General features: G+C 42.9%; 2 protein-coding genes across 4 annotated transcripts in view; both read right to left on the bottom strand.

Annotated features, from left to right (window-relative positions):
* Nucleotides 1–15,181, bottom strand: part of LOC109865780 (rab11 family-interacting protein 4A) — an 83,680-nt gene extending 68,499 nt beyond the window's left edge. For all 3 annotated transcript variants that reach the window (XM_031799017.1, XM_031799019.1, XM_031799018.1), the window contains exons 1-3: nucleotides 13,586–15,181; nucleotides 9,546–9,633; nucleotides 7,574–7,659 (exon numbers count right to left, since the gene is read on the bottom strand). In XM_031799017.1, coding sequence (XP_031654877.1) covers nucleotides 7,574–7,659; nucleotides 9,546–9,633; nucleotides 13,586–13,795 — 384 coding nt within the window. In that variant the 5' untranslated portion in view covers nucleotides 13,796–15,181. The remainder of the gene's footprint in view (nucleotides 1–7,573; nucleotides 7,660–9,545; nucleotides 9,634–13,585) is intronic.
* A 101-nt stretch (nucleotides 15,182–15,282) lies between these two features.
* On the bottom strand, nucleotides 15,283–21,441 carry LOC109865297 (CCN family member 1-like). The gene is made up of 5 exons (XM_031799023.1): nucleotides 21,074–21,441; nucleotides 19,817–20,030; nucleotides 18,438–18,809; nucleotides 17,981–18,159; nucleotides 15,283–17,003 (listed from the first exon to the last, which is right to left on the bottom strand). Exons 1-5 carry the CDS (start codon nucleotides 21,122–21,124, stop codon nucleotides 16,698–16,700), a joined length of 1,122 nt encoding a protein of 373 aa, XP_031654883.1. The 5' UTR covers nucleotides 21,125–21,441; the 3' UTR covers nucleotides 15,283–16,697.
* Between the last annotated feature and the right edge of the window lie 670 nt (nucleotides 21,442–22,111).

Raw genomic sequence — 22,111 nt, 5'->3', positions numbered from 1 at the left:
AGAATCCAATGGCAGCGAGCTTTACATCACTCCAGCCGATGCTTGGCATTGCGGAAGGTGATTGTAGGCTTGTGTGCAGCTGCTCGGCCATGGAAACCCATTTCATGAAGCTCCCGACAAACATTGAAAGTCACTGAGCTCTTCAGTAAGGCCATACTACTGCCAATGTTTGTCTATGGAGATTACATGGCTGTGTGCTCGATTTTATGCACCTGTCAGCAACGAGTGTGGCTGAAATAGCCAAATCCACTAATTTTAAGGGGTGTCCACATACACTATATATATAAAAGTATGTCAACTCTAACATAGATTTATCCTGCAATATATGTCTTTCAAATGGTAATATACATTGTTCTAATGCCTCTTAAGCAGGTAGACATTTATTGGGATTAGTTTTGTCCTTGAGGCAGAACTGTGCGATTTCTGCTAGATGGGCCAGATGCAAAGTCAAAATTGTCTATATGATAAAAATGTATGAAAACATAAATGAGCTTTTTGGTCTTATTTAAGGTTAGAGATAGGCATTAGGGTTAGCAGTGTGTTTAAGGTTAGGGTTGTATTACTTTGTGGCTGTGCCAGGTACTAACCTTCACCTCTTACAGTTTTTCTCAATTGCTAAAACACTAAAACCCATTGGCTGAACAAAGTTCTCAGTTGCCTGGACTCATTTAGCTAATTATGCAGTCTGTTGTCAATACCTTAAACCATTTCACATGGTAAAACACCATTTGCAGATCTCACTTAAGACTTTTCAGCAAAACTCTAAACACATTCTCAAAACACATTCTGCACTCTAATGCACATGTCATCCATACTGGTAAACACAAGTGGCAACAATCAAATACAAATAGAGAAGACATGTCATTGATTGAACACAACCACTCAAAATTGATTTAACCTGTTTCAAATGATGTGACACAACCATTATAAGCCAGTTCAGAGAGCAAACAGGTTGTTGAAGGTGGGAAGGAGAAAGTCTGAGAATGGATAGAAGAAACAATGTGAGAGGATGAGGACGAGTGCGTATGCGAGCTGGGCGACGAGGCGGAAGAGGAGGAGGAGGGCAAGAAAGAGGAGGACGAAGAGGAAGACAAAGAGTGGAAATATCTGATGAAATTCGAGCAACAGTTAAAGACCATGTTCTTGTCCATAGACTGACAATGAGGGAAGCAGGACTTAGAGTGCAACCCAATTTGAGCCGATTTTCTGTGTCCACCATAGTAAGGACATTCAGAGAAGAGAACAGGTACAGTATACTACTGTATTTTTGTAATTGCAAATTTACTGTACTACACTATATGCAGCTGTTTCAATAGACATTTGTAAAGTTAATCACTGTATGTATTGTACTGCATGAATATGTTTTGTAACTGCACAACTACTTTTTGTAGAATTGCAAAGCTGCCACATGCAGGTGGAAGGACAGCTATATTCACTCGGGAGCAAGAGGCCGTTATAGTTGGCATGGACCTTCAAGATAATGCAATACGACTCAGAGAAATCCAGGAATGAGTGATACAAGACAACACACACTTCCAGGGAATCGACAGTGTGAGCATTTCCACAATTGACCGTGTCCTCCATCGTAACAGGATGCGAATGAAACAAGTATACAGAGTACCTTTTGAGCGCAACTCACCAAGGGTGAAACAACTGCGAGCTCAGTATGTGCAAGTAAGTGTACATTCAGAAACATTTACTGTAATCCAGATTGTCTACAGCACTAACACATACTATGTGAATGACATTACTCTTCAGTACATACAATGTATGTGAATCAGAAGCCTAATTGTACTCTACAGTATAGCACTGTCTCTGTACGACTTACAAAATCCTACATACAGTATATTGAATTTCTACACAGACAATATTTGACTTGGAATCCTTGGACAGACCCCATGAGTTCATCTTTGTCGATGAAGCAGGCTTCAATCTAACAAAGAGGAGAAGGAGAGGCCGAAACATGATTGGACGGCGGGCCATTGTTGAAGTCCATGGTCAACGAGGTGGCAATGTCACAATCTGTGCTGCTATCAGCAACCATGGTGTTCTACATCACCATGCTACACTCGGGCCATATAACACCCAGCACCTTCTAAGATTTATTGCCAATCTAAGAGATATTTTATTTGAGCAGCAGGTTCAAGAGCAGCAGGGTCAAGAGCCAAATGAGAATCCCATTCCCATCTATGTGATAGTGTGGGACAATGTCAGTTTCCACCGAGCTGCTCAGGTAAGGGAATGGTTTAACATCAATGGGCAGTTTCATGAACTTGTACCTCCCTCCATACTCGTCTTTCCTGAATCCAATTGAGGAGTTTTTCTCCTCTTGGAGATGGAAAGTGTATGATAGACAACCCTACGCCAGAGTAAACCTGCTGCAAGCCATGGATTTAGCCTGTGGTGATATAGGTGAGGAATCATGTCAGGGCTGGATACGGCACACAAGAGGCTTCTTCCCCCGTTGCCTCAGGAGGGACAATATTGCTTGTGATGTCAATGAAGTGCTCTGGTCTGACCCAGCCCAAAGACAAGAAGAAGCACATTGATCACGTTTACTCCTTTGATTTTTGTCCCTTTTAGTATTGTATACTGTAGTACAGTGCATTGTAGGCTGTATACTGTACAATGGACAAATTGTATGGCCCTGAACATTGGGCTTTCCATTTATTAACAGTACTGACTGCTCAATAGATTTTGACTGGTTGTAGGTTCATATCAACAAAGAACAAGAATTACAGTATCACAGAGACAAAGGACAAGTTTGTGAGATGCAGGGTACAGTACTGTAAAAATAGGGGTACAAGGAGGAAGAACAAAAAACAAAATTGCAAAAAGCAAAGCAGAGTAGTGATTTCTGATCAATTTTGAGCTACTATGATAGAACATGTATTCGTTCATCAAAATCAATGCTGGAAAAATATGATTTTTTTTTAGATAAAAAATGTACTTCTTCCTGAGAATTGTATGTTTTGAACAATGTGTTATCTATTTTTCGGAGTATTGTTTACTGACTGCTTGAGAGTGTATATCATTTTGATCACTTTGTTTATGATTTGAGAGCAGTGTTTGATTTTGAACACAGGTAAAACTATTTTGAGGCGAATGTTTCATTTTGCGAGAGGAGTCAGAGGTTATGTAAATAGTGCTTGAAGAGATGAGGTTTTGTGTTTAATGTTTTCAGGAAATGGAGCAAGGTTTCAGAAATTGTGTTTTAGCAATTGAAAACTGTAATGGGAAAGTAATCTAAAAGTAACGAAAATAATCAGATTACATTACTGAGTTAGGGTAATCCAAGTTACATTACTGATTATAATGTTGGACAAGTAACTAGCAACTGTAAAGGATTACATTTAGAAAGTAGTCTAACCAACCCTGCAACCACCACATATCCTTGCATACCTATTCAAGTAAAAATACTCAATCCATTGAGTTGCATGCTAATCTGCTAGCATGCTAATTCCAAAGTGGAATTCATTGCTAATCTTTTGGCATGCTAATTGCACTGGTGGAATGTCAGTGTAATCCATGCAGTCCTAATGAGGACAAGCGTCTTAAGGCAGAGAGGGATATCTCAGCTCAGTGTGGCTCAGAATCAGTACCAGTAAGAGGGGTGTGGAGGGGATTCTTTTGGGGGGCTGAAGTGGGTCTCTGGGGGATCTAAGTTTCCAGTTTGTCCATGTTTTAAGAACCAATCATGCCCTCAGAACACAGTTGACTCTTTAAAACCCCAACAAGCTCAGTCCCTACTCCCTATACGTCAGTAAAGTTTACGGTTCCTTGAACTCTGTTCACTTTATTAGCCATTTTCGGCAATTAGATTGGCTTATTTTGAGCTATTGCAAAGAGACAATGACATGTGCAATCCATACTGACACGGATGACCCGGAACGACCAGACACATAGAGCTACATCATAAACTCTGACGTCTAATAGTGTAGAAATGTCTGATATGCGATGCTATGTGGGTACAATACGCAACATTGTACTAGCTCCTATATACCAGTGGCAGTTTTAAACTTCAACAGGAGTGGTGGTAGATATGACTCTGTTGTTGTTACCCTGCTAGTGCCACTGTGTAGGGGGTCCCACTCTTTTTGCTCTGACCTGATTGTGTAAATCAGGCTTGTCAATTACAGGAGCCTGCTTTCCCCCTGATCTGCTATCTCTCTACCCCTACCTCCCTGCTGCACATCTAGACCAAGCTCTCATCACACACACACACACACACACACACACACACACACACACACACACACACACACACACACACACACACACACACACACACACACACACACACACACACACACAGTCTTTATCACTCTCTCCTCCCCTGCAATGCTCAGCGCACCAGCTTCATCTGTCTCTGTTACCTGCCAAAACAAATTCCCCCAGCCTTCCCCCTCTGTGTGTGTGTGTGTGTGTGTGTGTGTGTGTGTGTGTGTGTGTGTGTGTGTGTGTGTGTGTGTGTGTGTGTGTGTGTGTGTGTGTGTGTGTGTGTGTGTGTGTGTGTGTGTGTGTGTGTGTGTGCACTCGCTCAGCACAGTGTGTACTCTCTCAGCACAGTATCCATTTGAGTGAACAGGCTAATAAATCCTGTGTACCTCCTCTTACACTAATGAGGTGGATGACACACTTCTCATCCTCCTATCTCTCTCTCTCTTAGTTTCTCTCTAGAGGCTGCACTGGAGCACAGGGATTCTGGGATTCTGTCTCCTCACAATGGCAACCAAGTTTTCCCTCCGCAAACCTCTTTAGTCCAGAGCTCAGCTGGAACACTGGATAACAACCCCACTGTCCCAGAAAACTACACTCTCCCACCCAAACTAACCCCCAAAACATCAATACAAAAACAATGTACACTATCTTGCTCGTCAAGAGAAAAGCTATTCACAATGTACTTACAAATAGTTCCAAACTTGTCCTGCGAATGTATATACGTTCAGCTACAGGTAGAGTCCCTGTTCACCACAACTACCTGTGCCTATACCAGGTATGAGACACCAAACATCTCCCAGCATCTAGTGTAACAGATTGAGTAGACACTAGAGGAGGGAGACGTGAACGTGATCAAATTATACATGACCATCTGACAGTTGGCCGCAAGTCAGCCCCTGGAACTGGAACCATCTTTATCTGGGACCAGGCCAACTCACACATACACACATTTACACACACATACACACCTACATTGAGTGTAGGGTAGTAAGGGAACTCTATAAGTTGGGTCCCTTAACCATTCCACCCATGACCATGGTGATGACATTTTCTCTTTGGAACATGGTACGAACAACAAACTATTCACATGTATCAGGTCATCTGTAAATCAACCAGACACTATAGCCTCTGTTTGAGCGTGTGTGTGTTTGTGTGTGATGGATTTATAGCTTCAACTGTTTGGGAGAATTCAGTCAACTTCAGTTGAACTACTACATATACCACCAAGGTCATACAGTTCCATTGCCTTGTGAATGAGACTACCTTTGTTCAATGACATTTCCAGTGAAGGAGAGAGAGGCATTTTGTAATGTCAGAGTCACTTTACAAAAGCTATTGACGGAAATGTATTAAATTACCCGCTTTGTATATATTTCAAGAGCATATACAGTATATACTGTATATTTCTCCATGTGGATAATGACATGGCATTTACAAAGGAAGCCTTGGAAGAAAAACGCTCTCAATCTGGGTACTCACAGAGAGGGCTTACATAAAAGGATACACAGACATAAAATACAAAAGATGTATGTCTTTATCCTATCCTTTATCCTGTAACTCTCAGAAATGGAGTGAAAGTACTACTCTGTAACTGTGTAACACTGATGCCATATCAAGATGTGAGAAAACAGAAAAGCAAAACATTCATTAGTTAATACCTACTGACATTAAACCATGGGCATTAACATTGCTTACATAAAAAGAGAGACCCCTGGCCTAGTGTTGTGGTAGAAAGCGTTACCACACTATATCTTGTTTCCCCAGAAATGACCCGGAGAGTGGTACATTACATGACACATACTGTAACACCTCTCCAGTGGAGACCTGGGTTCAAATACATTGAGCATTTGCTCTTGCCTGCCTAGAGTGCCAGATGGAAATTATTTTAAATAATATTTGAACCCAGGTCTGCTCCAGTGTGGGGTAAGGGAACTCTATAAGTTGCCCCCAAACCTTTGGGGGCATCTCTTGGAAACAACATTATAGACTGTACACCACTCATGACATAATAAGCCAATTATCTTAGTTTTTTTTTTTTTTTTTACCTTTATTTAACTAGGCAAGTCAGTTAAGAACAAATTCTTATTTTCAATGACGGCCTAGGAACAGTGGGTTAACTGCCTGTTCAGGGGCAGAACGACAGATTTTGTACCTTGTCAGCTCGGGGGTTTGAACTTGCAACCTTCCGGTTACTAGTCCAACGCTCTAACCACTAGGCTACGCTGCCGCCCCTTACTGACCTTAAATGAGAGAGAAGCTGTGAAACAAAGGCCATGTCTACAGAATGGGGCTGGGCTGGGGAGAATCTGGGCCAGCTACTGTGACTACTCTTTGGCAATGGAATGGATAAAGTATGCCACCCTCTGGTCACATGAGGTACTTACGCTGAAAAACTGTACTGAAATTTAACTTTGAAGTAAACTACTAGGCCTACAATAAAATCTAAATAAGTAATGTTGGCAAAGACATACATTTGTAAAGGTATGGTGCAACTATATTTGATGTGATGCCTAAGAAGCACTGACTGTATTTTCACTGTGTGAAAATTCCAGTTCTTTTGTATTAGCTTTTGCTATTGACCACTGCCTCCTTGTGGATGAAAAAGAGAAGACACTCAAGCTGACAAGTTGGTTGGATGTCCTTTGGGTGGTGGATCCATTCTTGATACACAGGGGAAACTGTTGAGTGTGAAAAACCCAGCAGCGTTGCAGTTCTTGACACACTTAAACCAGTGTGCCTGGCACCTACTACCATACCCAATTCAAAGGCACTTACATTTTTTGTCTTGCCCTCTGAATGGCACACATACACAATCCACATATCAAATGTCTCAAGGCTTAAAAATCCTTCTATCCTTCTGATTGAAGGGGATTTAACAAGTGGCATCAATAAGGGATCAGAGCTTTCACCTGGATTGTTTTGTATACTCAGTGTATAAACCTTGACAGCGTCCCAAATTATACCCTACTCCCTTTATAGAGCACTACTTTTGACCAAGGCCCATAGAGCTCTGCTCAAAAGTACTGCACTAAGGAATAGGATGGCATTTGTGAAGCAGACATCCCCTGTTAATCCATTGTGTGAGAGTTAGCCTTGACTCTGGCTAGAGTTTATGTCCGGATTCACGTGCTGACATTAATCTAGGTTTATCCACCGCGCAGAGAGAGAAAAGACTGTGTAAAAATGTAACCACATTATGGGTTTGATTTGGGATGAAGGGCTTAGAAAGTCAAAGCTCCCATGTTACAAGAAAACAACATAGTTTGAGGGTTTCACATAACTTTTGACTGAAAAGAGGGGTGTACAACTATAGAGGCTGGCCTGGCGAAGGGCACACACACACATTATGTACCTTGTAGTAGTAACCGCTGTCGATCTCATAGAGACGCTGTGTGATACTGCGAGCTCCCAGTGTGGTCTTCAGGACCCCCTCACAGCCTGAAAGAGAGAGGGGGAGAAGGTGTTCTATACATACTGTATAGAATAATATGGCATTCTTTAACTCCCACTGTCTCTCCATACCTGGGTCGCTTTTCTTTCCATCAAATGAAATCCTTGATGTGAGACCTTGTTGTTCTTGTTAGCCATTATATTAACATAAAGTAATGAGACATCAAGACAGAAAACAACTGCCACAGTTACATGAGGTAGACTAGTTGAGCTCACAATCCATTCCCTGTAAGTATTTAGGAAACGTGCACTTCTGCACGTGTATTTACTTTTCTCCTATCTATAATTCAACACACACATATTAACACAGACAGCGAGCCAATAGTGACACGGGGGGATGAAGGAGTGCGTTGGTATGAATTAATAATTGGTTGGGAGTAGGTTAGAAACGCAGTCTTCGGCTTTGTAAGAGTGAGACATGAGGGCTCAGCTTTAACTTAGAGTGGGAGTAGACTAGTAGCAGCTTAGTCTGACTAAAACAGAGCCTTCAGTCCATCATCTGTGGTTAATCTGCACCTGACATGACACCACGCATGCACCGTATTAACAAGGCAAACTCCCTGGGCCCATACCCTGCCTTAGCATCACTGCACCATCTGTAGGTTGTGGATTTAGCCCCTGGCTGCAGTGGCTGGGCTGGGACCAGAGTAGAGGCAGGTCACTGCTAAGCATGCACACCTGCTGTCAATCAATTACAATGGAGCTCTATGAGTGTTAGATGTTAGCCGTTGTCTGGCCCCAGCAATACACAACAATGTCCTGGCAGGGCTGGTTCCCCACTCATGTGTCCTGGTTGGCTGGTTCCCCACTCATGTGTCCTGGTTGGCTAGTTCCCCACTCATGTGTCCTGGTTGAAGGTGTCCACTCGTGTGTCCTGGTTGGCTAGTTCCCCACACATGTGTACTGGTTGGCTGGTGTCCACTCATGTGTCCTGGTTGGTTTGTCCACTCATGTGTCCTGGTTGGCTGGTGCCCACTCATGTGTACTGGTTGGTTGGTGTCCATTCATGTGTCCTGGTTGGCTGGTGTCCACTCATGTGTACTGGTTGGCAGAAACAAGTCTTGAGTGTGTAGCAGGGAAAAACAAACTGACCTGGTTTACAGGGACTCTCTCTCTCTAGACAGGCCAAAGAGGAGGCCGGCCGGTCAGTTAGAGCAGTTATGATGAGTTGGCAGAAACCAGCCTTGAGTGTGTAGCAGGGAAAAACAAACTGACCATAGTGAAGATGTTAAGATTCAATCATGGGCAGGATTATCATAATGTCAATGAATGACTCACATAGCCCAAAGCAGACTTTTTATTCTCTAAATTGTAGGGCTTCACTTTTGATTGACACTAACTCTCCAGCATCCTTTATGTCTCTCCACCTTCACTTTCTGATGCTGATGCACTATTTCTTTAGCCTGGCTGACGAGACTCACGTAGTCAGTGAGGGAGAGCTGACACACTGTCTGGACAGGAGGCTGTTGTAAATGCAATATTCAAGCTGAGCTTTGATTGGCTCTCTCAGAAAAAAAATATTCTGGGGGGTTGAGCTAGACTACTTTCTTATGAAAAAGAGTACAATATTGTTTGACCATTTTGTAGGTAGGCTGCGTATGTATGAACATGTGACTCGACTCTCCTCCATGGTAACTATATGGTAACTAGGCAGTAGGAGTTACCCAGCCTCTTCAGTCCCAGCATCTATAACCTGAGTAGGAGGGTAACGGCAGAATAGTGTTGCTGAATGATGCTCTTCTGCCTCAGTGGGAAGACACCACATGCATGTATGCACGACACACGCAAGCAGACACACGCACACACACACACCAGTAAAACTGAATTATGCAGTTGCCGATGGTTGGCTCCCTGTGCATGCCTCTCAGTCCTACCTTTGATAGCCAGCACTCCATGGCAGAATTCCTTGAAGTTGATCCTGCCCTGAGCATTGGGGTCCAAGCATTTGGCCAACTTCTTCACCTGGAGACCATGGGACAGGCAACAAAAGGGTTGAACAAAATAATGAGTCATGGGTTAGGCTTCATACAATACAAAGAGAATCTATGCAAACCTACAGATGAAATTGTCAACAATCTTTTAATGTCTGACTCAGATTCTCCATGTTAAGTTGCTGACAGCCCTATCTGTCTGTCAGTGAGTGTGTATGTGTGTGTGTGTGTGTGTGTGTGTGTGTGTGTGTGTGTGTGTGTGTGTGTGTGTGTGTGTGTGTGTGTGTGTGTGTGTGTGTGTGTGTGTGTGTGTGTGTGTGTGTGTGTGTGTGTGTGTGTGACCTGTAGCTGTGAGCCTCCCACCACCACCTGTTCTAACAGTCCCTCTCTGAATCACTACTGAGTCACTACAACACACCTCATGTTGTTATGACCTAGAGCAAAAGTATGGCTCTTTAGACATAGAGGATCTCACTCATATAGAGCACACATTATAGAATGCATAAGACTGTGTGTGTGTGTAATATATATATATATATATATATATATATATACAGTATATACAGGCATATGCATGTTGTACAACACCGCTGCAACCAACCAATACATGTCGCTCCCACCATCAACCCACATCCACATCTTTCATGTGGGCTGGGGCAGATACACAGAGGTACTGTACTGTGCTCCTGAATTATGCATTTAATGCACTTTAGATGCTGCCTGCAGCTCTTTCAACTCCTACTTTTAGACTGGGGCTGGTACAACGGTGTCATGAAATTGTAAATGCTGGAGATAGAGACCTGCTAGTGACTGAGAATGACCGTGTGAATACCAGAGAGATTGTGTGTGTGTGTGTGTGTGTGTGTTGTGTGTTGTGTGTTGTGTGTTGTGTGTGTGTGTGTGTGTGTGTGTGTGTGTGTGTGTGTGTGTGTGTGTGTGTGTGTGTGTGTGTGTGTGTGTGTGCGCGTGTGTCCATACATTTGTGTGAGTGTGTCTGAGAATAGGTGGAAGACAGTTCTTCGACAGACCACACACATACGATGGGTCCTCTCTCCCATCTGTCCAACCTCTGCTATACAGCTGTGCATCACCATCCCTCACCGTGTTAGCCAGCTGTCAGTCAAAACACACACTGGACGGTCACGGCTCCAACACCCTAGTTACTGTCGGCACGGTCAACTGGGTCAACAGGAAAATACTCAGTGAAATTAAGGTCATTGCGTTGGATAATTTGGACCAGTGAGTCTGAGTTTTTAGTAGATTAAACTCAGTTCTGCTGGATTAGGAAGAGGAGGGGGTCAGTGTGACTGTGAGTGCGTGGATAGAGGGAGTGAACAGGATAGGTCAGAATATGGGAGCAGTGAAAGGATGATGTTGAGGTTATGTGTGGCCAGTGGGACACTGAGAGGTCCAGACAGGTTTAATCTCATCTGCATCATGTTCTGTGTGCGTAACTCAAATCAAATGTATTCATAAAGCCTTTTTTACATCAGCAGATGTCACAAAGTGTTTATACAGAAACCCAGCCAAAAACCCCAAACAGCAAGCAATGCAGATGTAGAAGCACAGTGGCTAGGAAAAACTCCCTAGAAAGGCAGGAACCTAGGAAGAAACCTAGAGAGGAACCAGGCTCTGAGGGGTGGCCAGTTCTCTTCTGGCTGTGCCGGATGGAGATTATAAGAGTACATGGCCAAATTGTTCTTCAAGATGTTTCAAACGTTCATAGATGACCATCAGTGTCAAATAATATAGTGGCCCATATGTGGTCTAATAAAACTATTGAGGGAAGCTTTGGGGAAATTGTTAAGATGAAAAGATTTAGCTTCATCGAGCTGCCTCTTTCTCAAATACTAATTTAATTTTGAACTAAGGTAGTTCAAACATTAGAATTCAGGGTCCATATTGACCTATTCACTACATCTGCTGAGGGGAGTGTTGATGCTACATGCATAGTTGAACACCCACACTACCTAATATTAATTTCACCCCTTTTTAACCCCTATCCACATCATCAAGCGGTACTAGAGCACCAAATCTAGGTGCAAAAGGCTCCCCCAAGCCATAAGACTGCTGAACAATTAATCAAATGAACACCCAGACTTTGTTTTTACACTGCTACTACTCGCTGTTTATCATCTATGCATAGTCACTTTACCAGTACCTACATGTACAAATTACCTCGACTAACCTGTACCCTGCACATTTACTCAGTACTGGACCCCCTGTATATAGCCTCGTTATTGTTATGTAATTCTACTGTTACTTTTTATTTTTACTTTATTTTATTTAGTAAATATTTTCTTAACTATTTCTTGAACTGTTAAGGGCTTGTAAGTAAGTATTTCACGGTAATGTCTACTACACCTGTTGTATTTGGCGCATGTGACAAATAACATTTGATTTGATTCAATCCATGTGCCCACAGTCCATGCAAAGCATCCCAAAGGAACCAATCAGAGCTAATGTTCCAGAGAAGTGATAAGCAACAGAACACGGGGGAGCCAGTCAACACTAATGTTCCTGCCCTGTGACATACAGTGGAACACAAGGGACTTATGTTCAGATGAACAACAACCTATTTTTGGATGGGCCTTGCTTCAGTATCATTGTTTATTATCAACAACAGTTAAAAACATCAACATCGGGAGTATATGGGTTGTCCCGTTAAAACTGGTCAGAGGTCAGTTTATGCTTATCAACCTGTGGGAAGTCGAGTGCATCCATCCCCAACTCACACTCAGAACAGTAGGACACACTGCAGGACAGTGGACTCCTGTAGAGCGATGCAGATCTGCTTGTGTATGCATACTATGGCACCCTATTTTGACCAGGGGGACCAGGACCCATAGGGCTCTGGTCAAAAGTAGTGTACTATATAGAGAATAGGGTGTCATTTCGGACACAGCCTATGACTCATTCTTACTGGAAAAAGCCTGTGTGGAGACAGGCAAAGTGGTCTATTACCAACCTAATTATATTTACAAAGATACAGAGCACCAATTAAAATGGTTAATTGTTCACATACAGAGAGTGCCAATTCATTGCACACAATTATTATTCAGACAGAGCAGGTCAGAGAGGGGTTAGGATAAGATAACGTCTCTTGTGTGCTTTGTGCTGTTTCTATTCTAGGCTATATATATCTGTTTCTGAATCTACACAGGCAGGTCTGCTCACACAATCCCTCAGCCAAGTTCAGCAGAGCACAGCCATGCCACAACAAATGGCAGAAGGCTTGTGTTAAGGCCTAATTTATAACAGAGAAAACTCCTTTACTAAAACAAACCTGTCTGTCTATGTTAATTACTGTGTTGAGACTGACACGTTATATTAAATAGCTGATGCAATTGAGAGCTATTGGCTATAGTTCAATAATACTGTCAGAAGACCACAATTAGCCTATTTTCCAGTCTCTCTCTCTCTCAGTAGTTGACCTAATTTCTCTACCACAAAATAACACATTTGGACGAAAATGAGTTTCACTTTTTGGGCCAAAATTAGAGCCCGAATACACGGAATGAGAGTGAAAGGCTGAATCAGATTATCTCACTGGAAAGTGTTACTGAACTCTCCTCCACAGCCACACTGAAAACTAGTTCTAACGTTACTTGAAAATAAAATCTCACGTCTATCTTGTTTTTTAGCATCCAAGTAAATATACCTTTACAGGTGTAAGACACTTTGTTCAGCTTTTGGTACACATTGAACTACGTTTAATTGCAGTCAACGCTGTAGGAACGATAAAATAAAGCACATATCTACCTAAATGATTTAGCAAGAGCCTGTTCCACTTTATGATAGCCAAACAAAAATGAATTTGTAAGTAAATGTCTATACATGTGTAATAACAGTTTACACGACACAAAACACAACAAGAAACATAGAAACAAAGCCTTCAAAACGTATAAACAAACGTATAAACAAACGATACTGTGGCGCACTCCATGAAATACCAGGTGATGCTTGCTTGGAACGTATATTACCTCGTCTCCTTGGCCGAACTGTGAACCGAGATCTACGAAATGCTCCACGCGAATGAAACCATCCGAATCCTCGTCGCACACGTCGAACACCTCTTTGAGTTTTCTGAGGAACAGCAATAGCTGCTCCGGGTCGGGAAGTACACTTTCCATCCGAGGTTTGTTGTCCAGAGGTTGAAAACCCGACTTGAACACCGAAGCAGAGGGCGCCATCCCCGAGGCGGGAACCGCCGCTGCGCTGAGCGCGCTCGAGAGCAGTGCGTGCGTGACTTCACACAATCAGTAGAGCGCGAGGACCACTGGATGCTGCGAGTTGGAAGAGGTTGACATAGATACACAAGCGGGAAAAACCTATAAACAGCATCCAGGATTAAATGGATAAACATATAATGAATAGAACGGTCGAATCACTGACTTGAATGAGGACACCCGTCCTAGTCATTATATTTCCATGCGTTTAATCCTATCCCTATATGCGAAATCCAGACAGATAATTTTTTGATAAACCGGGCACTGATGACACGTTGGCTACTGTTAGAAAATCACCACCAGAGGGCAAAGTCGTTCAAGACATTTTTTTTGTGTCCTGAATGAGCACGTTTCAGTTTTTGAGTTTTTGATGTCCACATAACATGCTTTTTATTGTAAATGTCTGCATGTCTGCATATGATTCTGTGAGAATGTCAGTGTTGACCTGTGATATCTCTGTGTACAGTACACTATAAAGCAGATGCTATTCAATACATTTAATAGTAGGTCTAAACCACCTAAACCTCAATGTCTATGGTCCCCAATGGGTCTCTCCATACATTCTGCCCCATACTGACTGGTCGAGTCCGTGCACCCCCCAGCATCCATCCGTACCCTGTCTGTTTGTGTTGATGGCTTCAATACTGGAGTTCCTGTTCAGTGATAAAAATAACAGAGTGGCTTTTAGCATCCTTTTCACCCTGCCTCAGCCTTAAAGGTATAGACTTAAAGGAATAGTTTAGTATTTTGTTCATTAGTCCGCTGTTAGTGATAGCTCACCCAAATTACAAAATGGTGTACAAGTCTACGGACAAGGTATGACAGCAATCCATGCTTGGTTTTTTGTTTACCTAGTCACTGTCTCCAAATCCTTTTTTTTTTTTCCATGTGTGGCACAAAGGTACTGATATTAGCATTTTTTTGTGCTTACTGACCAAATCACCCTAAAGTATCTCAAATTGATTGTGTAGCTCAGGGAAGTTATTATAGATGATCTGGACATGAAGCGTGAAAAATGCTTATATCGGTACCATTGACTTGCATTTGATTTGTGCCAACAGTGACCACGTAAACAAAACCAAAGCAGTGATTACTGTCTTACCTTGCCCATAGATTGCTAACAGGGTAAGGAAACCAATATGTAATTTTGTAATTTGGGTGAAATATCCCTTTAACACATTCCCAAAAATGTCAGCAGCCAAGTTGGTGTGTTTTGCAAACTATCCCTTTAAGTTTATCAACCTCTTGCTAGGGGCTAATAAAATGACTGCCAAATGAAAGAATTTGAAACGATACAAGCCAAGTTAAAATAAAACATCACAAGTAACTGAAACTCTATAGCAGGCAGGTCAGCTTTGTATCATGTCACCAACAACAATCACTAGTGCCATTAATAGCTTGGCTACATAGTCTCAGTTATGACAAACATACATTTGAAGTAGACGTTGTACTGTATTTTACAGTTTTATAGTAAAACATTTCATATTACAGTTTTGGAGTAACGAATCATCATTAAAGATGTATAAGCAATAGTTTTTCGGATTTCACGAACAGCATACAATACATGAATGAATCCCAAACGTACATAATATTGAAGATTATTCGCCAATGTTATTCATTATCGATTATTCTCTATTATTATTATTAGCATTATTATGTATTCATTCTTTTTTTTACTCTTGTTGATCACATTATCTCACTTCGCTTTAGCAACAGTGGCTTTGTCGTTCATGCTAATAAAACGTAACTGAATATGGATTAGAGATTAGAGGTCATTTGAAGTGAATTGGTATTAGTCCAGTCATTTCTGAACACGTCTCATTTACAGACAGTGCTCCTTTTAGTACTGCAGTCAGTGGAGACAGGCTATCTATGATTACCATTCCCTGCATAGAGAACTACTTTGTGCACTCTATAGGGAATAGTGTGCCATTTGAGACACGCATTTCTTTCATTACCACCTCTCACATAAACCTCTGTTTTTAGATGGCTCATCATCCCAACTAAACTGAACGTCACTCTCTATTGCGGAAGAGTTAGTGTCAAGTTCTTTGGATAAGAATACGAATAAATAATGTTAATATCGCGAGTACCCTGCGTTGAGCTAAATGCTCCATTTTATCAGTCTCTTCGTCAAGACGTTTCAGCCCATCCAGGCTTGATGTCACTTATCTTCTAAAGTCACGGTTCTCAGTGCATTGTGGGATGCCTCGGTATCACTCCAGCCCTCATAGAGCTGGGTTGTAGACTTAATGCACACCCTAGCAAAATGTTTTGCAACGGATAACCAAAACAAGTATATCCTATTGAACAACTTCAGCTTGTCCCTCCCTGTGTCAGACTTCTTTCTTCCATTTGGTGCCTAGTGAATATGACCCTGGTTAGTGTGGGCAAAGCATCATATCACTTCATACAGCAAATATCTGTACAGTTCCTTCAAGTTCATGTGTTTCTATTCTACAACACAATGCTGTGTTGTAGTCTGTTTCTCTCTGTCGCTGCTGTGGAGGCCTTAGCAACTCGTGGCTGGGTCCTGTTCATTATGTCATACCGTAACTAAACAAAAATGGCAGGTGGGACTGTAGGCCTCAGTTCAGACCCATGTCGAAGGAACTTTCAGGAGTGGATGGATCACCTGTCAATCAAAACCACTCCAGTCAAACATACAGTAAGTACTTTACTATTTGGGGGTTTGCTATTATAGTGCCAGGTTTTCATTGAGAGCCCATTGTGAAGCTCAGTTCTGTTATTTGAGGCCTGCAGAGAAAAACACCCTCAAGGCCCATGGTATTTATTTAAAAAATGTCACCCTTCCCTTGTCAATGTTCTCAGTCAAGTTTGAGGATTCTGTTCCAACACGATCAAGCTAGTCAATGAACGTATGTGTGTCTCCATACATCCAGTGCTGTGGTGGCAAGGCCACTTCGTTGAGATGGCCGCATTCCTTGCTACACTTGCACGACTGGATGAACATGGCATCTCTCTGGAAACGCTCGCCATCCGGGCACACAAAAGTCACAGGAACGGTGCGTGTACGACGCGGCGAGCAGCAGCGGCCATCCGTACAAGCGCCGCAGTAATTGGGCCGGTAGAGGCGGACACTCTGACACTCGCCATACGACAGACGCATGGGTTCTGGGGCTTTTGGAGTCGGGGAGCACTTCTTGCCCTTCTGTAAAGGGAAGAGAAGGAGGAGGGGGATGAGAGGATGAGAGAGAAAGAGGGAGATAATCAGAGAGAGCAGAGAAAAGTAAAAGTTTCATGCTGTACTGTCAGGGCACCTGTATTGTTTCAATAAAATGACAAACTTTTGCAGACATCTTTAAAATAACTTTGAATAAATGTCCGGAAGGCCTATGCAACCAAATCATCATGAATGTATCACTTATCACTAACAAAGTGTCAGTACTGAAAACAAAACAAAAAGTTAATTCAATTATGGTAAAGTTATGAAATTAACTGAACACACACAGTGACAAAACAACGTTTTAAATCAAACTCATTGAAACGGATTAATCTTGCACTCAGACAGACAGAGACCTTATTAGTCTGTGGTAAATCAGCTATAATCTCCCAGCCCACAGTCGTTCGTCCCAAATTGTACCCGGTTCCCTACATAGTACACTACTTTCGACCAGAGCCTTATGGGCACTGTCCAGAGCCCTATCGTCCCTGGTCAAAAGTAGTGCACTAAATAGGGAATATGGTGGCATTTGGGACGTAAGCACTGAGCCAGAGAAACAGAGGATTAATATAGACACACCATCTCCCTGGCGGAGTGCACAGGGCCAGGCGCCTAGCTATGGACAGTTGCTTGGCAGGAATGCCATGGGTGGGGTGGAGGGGACTATATTTAAAAGGGCACCACCGACAGTGTGAGTAAATCAACGCTAGTCTGTTCCCACCGGGACGTGCTCCGCAGAGGAAACAGTCTAGGGGGTTGTGGGTTTGTTATCAAAGTGATACCAGATCAGTAGATGATAAGGGAGATATTTTTATTGCCTGGGATGATGATGATGATGAAGATATGTGCAGTCACACTCTCTTCTCTTGTACTGCATGCTTGTGTTCATACTGATGGGCAGACACACACACACACACACACACACTACACAGTTGCCTATTGCGTTGTCTAAATATAGAATTTACCTTGGGCGGGATGGCTACGTCACCGCAGGGCCGGATGGTGCAGAGGCGCGTCTCTCTATCCAGCTTACACTGGGCGTTGTCGTTGGTGATGCGTGAGGACACTCCCATCCCACAGCTTCGTGAGCACTGGGACCAGTCCGTTGTCTGGACAACACACTTCTCCAACGAATGCTTCCATACTGGGAAGGGTGGGAGGAAGAGGAGCGCGGGAGACAAAGGGGAGGAAGGAAGGGGGTTATAGGGAGAATATACCACAGAGGGAAGAAATCAGGATATAGGACTGGCTGATGTACAGACAAACATGAGTAACTATCGACCAATAGTCATCAACTTTTATACCAAAAATGCTAATAGTGCTAGCGATATCGCTCAGTGTACATGATAAGCTACAGCCAAGTATCTATCATGATCAATAACAATGCATTTGGTCAATGTCAAGAGTGCAACAGTTCCTCACCAGGCAGGTGCTTGTAGCCTTGTTCATTCTCCCAGCCCTTGCCTCTCTCCACCAGCTCATTGCCCAGTGTGTTATCCGGCTGGTACTGGTCTGGCTGAGGTTTGGGTTGTGTTGGTTGGCGATGTTGCTTGGTGGGGGGAAGGCGCCAGGTACCCTTGTGGCAGTCCACGGTGAAGCAGCACTGCCCTGGCACCCTGACCAGCCGGGGGTAGGGGCAGGAGGGGGTGGCGGGGGGCAGACGGTTGGCACAGAGCAGGGAACAGCCTACGACGCCGTCGATGCAGGTACACTGGTGTTTACAGCCGGCACGGAAATTCTCACCGTTCTGGTAGATCCTCCCGTTGTACTCACACGTACGACCCTCCTTTCTCGCTGTTAAGAGAGGGAAATGAGGAGAATGCATTGAATTCCATTGAATTCAGCTCAGCACAGTACAGTACAGTTAGGTACAGTTCAGTACAACTCAATTCAACTTCATAATTCCTTTAGGGGCAATTTAGATGGATACTAAGACCACTTTGAGGTAGTAACATATATATACACATACATACAGTATACACATATATGTTTACGATGTACAGTATGCAATGTGCTATCATGTAACGAGGGGGTATTTTGGGAACCCTATTTCCATGTCTCTGAAGAGTCTAAATATGAGGATGTGTTTTAAAGTCAAAGTACAAGAACCTCAACTGACAATCCCAGGTATGACCGGGAGGAATTTGCCATATACTCCGGTTACACTAGCTGAAACCCCCTTTACGCAATCCTCCCCTTAACAACCAGCCGTCGGCCACCGCACTCACCCCGGGGAGGCACGAGAGGGGCAATAACCGACACTGACATGGCACACAGACTGTAACCCAGAGAGAACATTCAGATCTAGAGGGAGGTCAGAGGGTCAGAGAAAGGAAGTCTTGTGAGTAAGAATCCAGAAGAGTCTCTGTCTCCATATCACGGACACGGCGGAGCCTCCAATCTTAGACTATGAAGGATTGGAATCTTGGTTTGATGTAGATAGAACTAGTTCCATTTTAGTCTGTGAGATTGAGCTCCATAAGGAATCTACTTAACATCCAAATGTCCTCCCCCACTGGGATACAACGTGTTAAGTCCTGGGGCTGTGGTGACGTTCAACACATGGTTGAGTCCTACGGTAATGTTTCTCATACATGCACCCTAAGATGCTATCACATAAAAACTCAGCATCAACTAACTACTACACATCACACTTGACAAGATATACACATACACCATTTATACCTCACCATAGTTCCAACACTGAACACCTACAACCTACATTACACACTTTGAATCCTAACACTTCTACAACACACACTTCCGAACGCCCCCACTTCCTCCCCCTATCACAGCCTTACCCCTGCAGATGCCCTGGGCCAGGGTCACGTCATTGCCGTAGTTGCACTCCAGTCCCTTGTGGTGGTCGCAGGGCATCGTGGGGCTGCAGTCCTGGTTCAGCTGGGAGGCACACACCTTGCAGCACCCGCAGCCGTCGGCCACCGCACTCACCCCGGGGAGGCACGAGAGGGGCATGGCTGGACACTCACACACCGCCGGGCAGCTGGCACCCACCTGGAGGAGGAGAGAGGAAGGGGGGGGGGGGGGGAGGGGGGTAGAGGAGAGGTTTAGGTTCATAGGCATAAACAGAGAGAAGCATAGGAAAGCAAAGAAATCATTTTTGTAATGTCATTTCTTGCTGTGGTCTGCCTTCATGGGTAAAACACTACTAGTGATAAAGATGCTCTAGGAGTCTATTTCAATCATTTTATGTTCATTGTGAGATGTCAACTGATTATTTAACATGATTATTGTGTCCCATTTGGAGTGGTTTTGAACACTGTTTACATTGAATTTATATACTTTAACTTCAATGTGAAGTACCAATTTAATTTGCTCATATTATTTCTACCCCTTCACCCTTGTGGATGTTTTGTTTGTCTAGGCAGCTGTTTAAGTGTTGTACCCAATCCCCTGCCAACTCATGATTCGAGTCACAGTACATCACTCTTCCTTGCCAACTTCTTCTAGAAAAAAAATCTACAGTATGTAAAAAGTCCCACCCTCAGACAGTCAGGCAAAGTTATTTGACAAGCACAAACATGCCTATATATAGAAAAGAAACAATTCAAGGTAGAACTGGTAGGCTACAAAATTAGTTGGTTACATTTTACATTACAGTGCACTTATAACTGTGATTATTCCTGCAATCACAGTGTAACAAGTATTGTTATTACTCATTAGTACACTGGGTTAGGGGTAAGGATTACTACTGATAAGTACATTGTAACTAATTGTAACAATGAGTAATTACAAAACTGTTACACTGTAATTACACAAGCAGTTACACAGTAGAACTGTCTTGTAAAAGTGTTACCAAATAGTCTGTAGGCTATACCAGTTTGAAAATATATATCTTCAGGCAACAGAAAAAACACGGTAGACAAAGTTCTCACTTGTGTCTCTCTAAAATACAATTGCTTGTGTTTGTCAAACCACCTCCAACTGGTCATTGCAAACAGCCTAAGTGCTCCACTCATCCGTTGCTATTTTGTTGCATGATTTGCACATGATCGAAATCATACCAATTTGACAGCTGCCAAGGTGATACAACTTACCCGACTGGTGACTGCCATTGTCAAGAAAACAAAGATGATACGTTTTGCCATAATTATTGAAAATTCCAATGAAACGTTAGACAGTTGTCAACAAAAAAAAACAAGCTCTGATCTTGTTATTAGTCCGCTTTAAGAGAGTTCTGAACTTTTAAAACCTCTTTCAAGAATAGACTACAATCGCACAGTTGCGTTAGATGAAAATAAGTAGTTGAAGTGTAGAGAACATTTCTTTTTATCCCTTCCTCGAGATCGTCACAGCACTCTAAAAAAAATAATTCAACAGAGAGAGTATCCTGATCTACTTTATACCAACTCGTGAGCTCCGCAGAAACTCTGCCCATGCGTCGCCATATGTCCAGCCAATTATCATTCGGGCAGCGGGCCAGACATTCCAAATGGGTGGAGTTAAGGAGAGGGCTACAAATTAATTAGGGGGCGTGCTTGGGGATGAATACCGTCATTCATAAAATCCGTAGAGGCAGTCCGTGTTTATTTTATTGGCTGGACGAAAATGTAACCGGTGCTTTTAAGTCACATTTAGTTTTACTGACATTCCACCTTTGTAGCCACCGCTCTGCTAACACCAAGATAAATACACCCGGCTTGCTGGTGAGCGCTGCAGACACTCCCAGTACAGTACAATAATACTTACAGTCGTGGCCAAAAGTTTTGAGAATGACACAAATATTAATTTTCACAAATTCTGCTGCCTCAGCTTGTATGACGGCAATTTCCATATACTCCAGAATGTTATGAAGAGTAATCAGATGAATTGCAATTAATTGCAAAGTCCCTCTTTGCCATGCAAATGAACTGAATCCCCCAAAAACATTTCCACTGCATCTCAGCCCTACCACAAAAGGACCAGCTGACATCATGTCAGTGATTCTCTCATTAACACAGGTGTGAGTGTTGACGAGGACAAGGCTGGAGATCACTCTGTCATGCTGGTTGAGTTCAAATAACAGACTGGAAGCTTCAAAAGGAGGGGGGTGCTTAGAATCATTGTTCTTCCTCTGTCAATCATGGTTACCTGCA

The sequence above is a fragment of the Oncorhynchus kisutch genome, linkage group LG20 (genome assembly GCF_002021735.2).
Source record: "Oncorhynchus kisutch isolate 150728-3 linkage group LG20, Okis_V2, whole genome shotgun sequence".
NCBI classification, from domain to species: Eukaryota; Metazoa; Chordata; class Actinopteri; order Salmoniformes; family Salmonidae; genus Oncorhynchus; species Oncorhynchus kisutch.
This window is presented reverse-complemented; position numbering and strand designations above follow the sequence as displayed.

Excerpts from the sequence above, each read along its gene's own strand:
- LOC109865297 (XM_031799023.1), bottom strand. The coding sequence starts at position 21,124 with ATGGCAAAACGTATCATCTTTGTTTTCTTGACAATGGCAGTCACCAGT. Across the intron at positions 20,031-21,073 it reads CAATGGCAGTCACCAGTCGG|GTGGGTGCCAGCTGCCCGGC; the intron begins GTAAGTTGTATC and ends CTCCTCCTCCAG. Across the intron at positions 18,160-18,437 it reads AGGCTACAAGCACCTGCCTG|TATGGAAGCATTCGTTGGAG; the intron begins GTGAGGAACTGT and ends CACCCTTCCCAG.